The 5,400-nt window shown below is 42.0% G+C and overlaps 1 protein-coding gene across 1 annotated transcript; it reads left to right on the forward strand.

The window, feature by feature from the left end:
- The first annotated feature begins 775 nt into the window (after nt 1-775).
- Nucleotides 776-4,174, forward strand: si:dkey-202l22.3 (7 transmembrane receptor domain-containing protein). The gene is made up of 3 exons (XM_061073427.1): nt 776-1,235; nt 2,021-2,418; nt 3,947-4,174. Exons 1-3 carry the CDS (start codon nt 788-790, stop codon nt 4,172-4,174), a joined length of 1,074 nt encoding a protein of 357 aa, XP_060929410.1. The 5' UTR covers nt 776-787.
- The last annotated feature ends 1,226 nt before the right edge of the window (nt 4,175-5,400 follow it).

The following is a 5,400-nucleotide window of genomic DNA, read 5'->3' on the forward strand; positions in this document are numbered from 1 at the left end:
GAGAGAGAGAGAGAGAGAGAGAGAGAGAGAGAGAGAGAGAGAGAGAGAGAGAGAGAGAGAGAGAGAGAGAGAGAGAGAGAGAGAGAGAGAGAGAGAGAGAGAGAGAGAGAGAGAGAGAGAGAGAGAGAGAGAGAGAGAGAGAGAGAGAGAGAGAGAGATCCAGTGTAAGGTGTACGCAATGTGCAAACATGTCCTGCTGATAGATCATTTTTCATAGTTTGAAATTAGCCAGTTTGTAAAAATGTAAACAAATATAAGTAGAAAATTTATGAATTTTTGAAATGGTTGCATGGCAACATTAAACTCCCCTCTTCTTGCTTATCCCACATTTTCAGTTACATGCGCTCTCACTTATTTCTCCAGAGACCCTTTAAAAGGCCAGTTATTAACCTCTTGTGCAATATCCAGCAGCAGGTCATGGAACATCAATCACTCGCATGTTTGCTGCTGCACCAGAACAATGGAGGTGAATAGAATTTCACATACATTTTACATGGCATCAAAAAAACTATATGTAAGAAATGAATTAACCACAACCCCATGTCAAATGATGCAGTGAACTTGTTTTTTATTCTGTAGATTAGAAACAGTCAATTATTTTCTGCTGTCACTGACATGTGCAGAGATCTCTGTGACTCAGTCAATTCCTTAAGAACGTGCGCAGGCATGTATTGATCATACAAGCTCCACCAGCAGAATCACTAATACGAGGTTTATCAGTTACTTGCTGTCTATTGGTTTGTTATTGATTATGCTATCCTCTATACTTAGGTTGGTCTGCAGAGACATGGATATTTTCATGGATTTCAGTGTGACCAGTAACATCAGCCGTGAAACAGGACAAGAAGGCAGTAAAAGCTACGGACTCAACCGCAGCGACCCCCTGGACAGTTTCGTGGGCATGGAGCTTCTTCTGCGTTTCAAACCCCTCTTCTTACCTCTCTACTGCCTTGTAGTGGTCGTGGCCGGGGTGGGAAACTCCATCCTGTTGGCTTGCATCCTGGCTGACAAGAAACTCCACAATGCAACAAACATTTTCATCGGAAACTTGGCAGCAGGCGACCTGCTGATGTGTTTAAGCTGCGTTCCCCTGACTGTGTCTTACGCCTTCGACAGCCATGGCTGGGCCTTTGGGAGGCCCCTGTGCCACCTGGTCCCCTTATTGCAATGTGCCACGGTGTTCGCCTCAGTGCTTTCACTCACTGCCATCGCGGTGGACCGCTATGTTGTTGTAGGTAAGAGCAATGGAAGTCACTATGTACAATTATCACCAAATACATTTATGGGGAACTTTACTTGAGCATGTTTCCTTGTATGCTACTTTCTATCACTCCACTACATTTCAGAGGGAAATATAATACTGACCACTTCACTACATAAATTTGATTGCTTCACTAACTCGTTCCTTTTACACAATAGACTATATATCAAACAATCTCCACCAAGTTGTGTTCTATCCCTTCAAAACTCGCATGTGGTTTTCATTTTAGTGAATGTCTAAATGAAAATGATACAATTAAATGCTAAAACACAGACTATTCAGTATTAATCATCTTATTATGTCATATATAATAATATATCAGTCAGAGAGAATACATTTTTTTTCTTTCACTCTGATAGTGAAACCACAGTTTGTTGCTAATGCCTTTATATGCATCTTTAGCTGAGTAGGATTTTAATGCAGGACTTGTATGCAGAACGAGTATTTTTTACCTACATATTACATTACTTGTTTCCTCACTGAGTAAGTGACTTAACATTATTGTAAATGATTAGGGGTCACATTTATAATAATGAGATAAAGTTAAATAAAATAAGTCAAGTTTGAAGACTGATATTATATATCAATTAAATTATAAAATCAGGTATATTTTAGGGAAATTATATCACTCTACTGAACCATTCTAGTTTGAAATAGGTTTTAATCTCACTTCTACTCATTTCAAATGTAATGTGTGAAATATTCTTCTATGCTTTCCTCTGTTGTACACAATATCTGTTTGTCTCCTTTTGGTGTCAGCTCACCCGGTTCGGAAGAGGATTTCTGTGTGGGGCTGTGGTGCAGTGACTCTGGGTGTATGGCTCTTATCTCTGGCTCTGGCCGCCCCTCCCTCTATCTATACTCGCTATGTGGACCTGCGGCCCAGTGGTATCGACTTGGTGGTGTGTGAAGAATTCTGGCCTAATAGTGGCAATCTGCGGCTGCTTTATTCCTGCTTCATCCTCATAGCCTCCTATATGATCCCCCTGCTGTCCGTCAGCATGTCCTACTGTGCCATCACTGTCAGCCTTAAGCGCTATTCAATACCCGGGGAGCCATCCAGCAGTCAGCAGCGCTGGAGCCAAAGGAGGAAGAAGACCTTCTATCTTCTGGTAGCCTCAGTTCTGGCCTTCGCCCTGTGTTGGCTCCCACTGCAGGTGAGTCTACGGCCATTTTAGTTGGACTATTCTCCTCACTTACTCCATAACTGAAATATTCCGTTTAGCAGATTCTTAGCACGACCTTGATTTGGCAGAGGCTTGGGAGGAAGATCCAGTTGACAAGTATTTGCTTTGAAATAATAGACTCGACAGCAGTGGAGTGGAAAAAAAGGGTGAAGCTTTGATTGCCGACCAGATGATTAGATTTGACACATCACTGAGCACAGAAACTCATCTACAGGTAATTGTGTGCACAAAACAAACGCTGCATCCACAATGAGCCTTACAAAACACAAACAGATTAGGATCGCATAATAGAAGAAGAAGGCATAGTTTATATTTCGGTGTACTTGCACAGACCTTAGCCTGTTTCACAAGGGTTTTTTTTTGGGGGGGGGGCTCCTGTCTTAAAGAGACAGAAGCCTAAAGTTTTTCAGACAGAGGCTGAAAAGAGGAGCTGCAGCAGTGGACAGTATGATGATTGTGTTATGTTTTAAGAAGATTTGAGCATTTCCAAATATTTAAGCAATAACCCAAATTTTAATGATGAACCTAGATAGGAGCATAATGTGTTTCCTTTAAAACCTAAATTGGCCAGTTGGGTAAATTAAGCAGTATCAGCATTCTACCTAGCACGATATCATTGCCTGCATGGTTATTTTTTACATTAATTTACATTTCATTTAGCTGACGCTTTTATCCAAAGCACCCATGCTCCTAGGAGTCTGGGTGGGAGCTAACACGGAGTTGTCAACTGTATTTGTCACTTTGTGAGTGGGAAAGCGTTTCCCTGGGAGGAAAAGCTGTTCAGTCTTGTCAAGGTTAATTGAGCTTGACAACATCCACTGGGAGATGGCAATCAGACAGGCAGAGATTTGTGCTGCTACCTGTGTTTCAGATTGGGGAAAAGAGAGGATTAGTTGGGTGTCATCAGCATAGTTATGGTAGGAAAAGTCATGTGAGTGAATGACAGAGCCGAGAGAGTTGGTGTACAGAGAGATGAGGAGGTGACCCCGGACGGAACCTTGAGGGACCCCAGTATTGAGAGGACATGGTTCAGACACAGATCCTCTTTTACCCAGTTACCCAGTAAGTGCGGTCATTGAGGTAGGATGAGAGCAGGGAGAGAGCAGAGCCTGAGACACCCAGGTCCTGAAGGGAGGAAATAAGGATCTGATGGTTCACTGTGTCAAATGCAGCAGAAAGGTCTTAAAGGATAAGGACAGAGGAGAGAGAGGCTGCTCTAGCATGTGAAGTTGCTCAGAGACAGCAAGGAGGGCAGTCTCAGTTGAGGGGCCTGCCTTGAAACCCGACTGGTGAGGATCAGGAAGGTGATTATGGTGGAGATAGGAGGAGAGTTGATTCAAGATAGCTAGCTCGAGAGTTTTGGGTGATCTACCCAGTGTCCCTTTGTTGTTGCACTACGATCCAGGGGCAGCAAAGTCATTATCACAATCTCACAAATGGTATATTTTCAAGAATTCCCTACACACTTTATCACAATTGTTGCCATGTCACTCTGTAGGTCCTGAACCTGTTGCTGGACCTGGACCCGAACTTCCACTTCATAGGGAAGCGCTACATAAACGTCTTACAGGTCTGCTGCCATTTAGTAGCTATGAGCTCTGCGTGCTACAACCCGTTCATCTACGCTTCACTGCACAGCAAGGTCCGCTTGCACCTGAAAGGCTACCTCTGTCCATGCCGCAAGCGTCAGAGCGCCGTGGTGGAGAGGGCGACATCAAGGAGCTGATTTCGACCTGTGTCTGCTTAAACTACTACTTCTACTGCTACTACTGCTACTACTACTACTACTACTACTACTACTACTACTACTACTATTACTACTACTACTATTACTCACAAGCTAACACCTACAACCCTAAAACGGATGTTAATGAAATTTAAAGCTTCTTTCCTCATATATATTTAAATCATTTTTTCTCTGCTATTTTACATCATTTTGTGACTTGTACAGTGTTACGAGAGGTAATTCTATATAGGGTTACTTAGTACAAACAGGAAAAGATCAAGTCCAGACAGGCGTTCACTATTATGATGAACAAGATTAAGTCATCCATTCGGATCCCTGTGCTTTTCTTGGATGGCTGAGCTGCTGGTGTCAACATTAAGCAGATGCTGCACCAGCGGCATAAACATACTCTTTGGCTCTGTCTTGTGCTGGATGCTGAGACCAGGGCTAGTTACTGAGTTCACAGATTCTGGTTTTATGAGAACACCAAACGCTTGACTTCCCGGGAGATGACCGACGATCAGCTCTTCTCAGCAGACATGGATTTGGGACATGAAGACAAGGCCAAAGACAAAATGTGATTTAAATGTCTCTTATATCCTATTTTAGTTATGTCATATTATATATTATGGCTGACATATAACATATCTTCTACATTATATTCGATTGCTCTATTAAAATACACATGTTTTACCTACTATTTTACTTGTATTATGTTATTTGGCTCCAATGTCTAACTTTGTGTGTCATCTGTGCCCACAGATAGATAACTGTGTGTTTGTGTGTATGTAGCAGTACAGTTGTGTGGATCTAGGCCTGTATGCAGCTGTATATGCAGCTGAAATTTTAAAAGTCCTGCTTGTGAAATGTAATCAGTTTTAAATATATAATGGCTGAATGGCTGAATGGGGCTAATGAACGGAGTCTCATTGCTTTGGCTCTGCCTGGAAAACAAGATTTACACAATGATCAATTCAATATTCAGACCATGAACAATAAAGCCAGCCATCAGCGTTGGTGTTCTGACGCCACTCCTGTTGCACTCCCATTAACTGAGATTAATCATTTTTTGTTTATCAAAGTCTGGCAATCAAGCCAATTTCAAATACATCTCCTGTGAAAAAGATTCACCATGAGAAGCAACTTTTTCGATCTAAATCAAATTTTGGCCACGTGGATTCTTAATTATTATCAGGTCTACAGTTTTCACATAAACTACTGTTTAT

Source organism: Limanda limanda, chromosome 6 (genome assembly GCF_963576545.1).
Source record: "Limanda limanda chromosome 6, fLimLim1.1, whole genome shotgun sequence".
NCBI lineage: Eukaryota > Metazoa > Chordata > Actinopteri > Pleuronectiformes > Pleuronectidae > Limanda > Limanda limanda.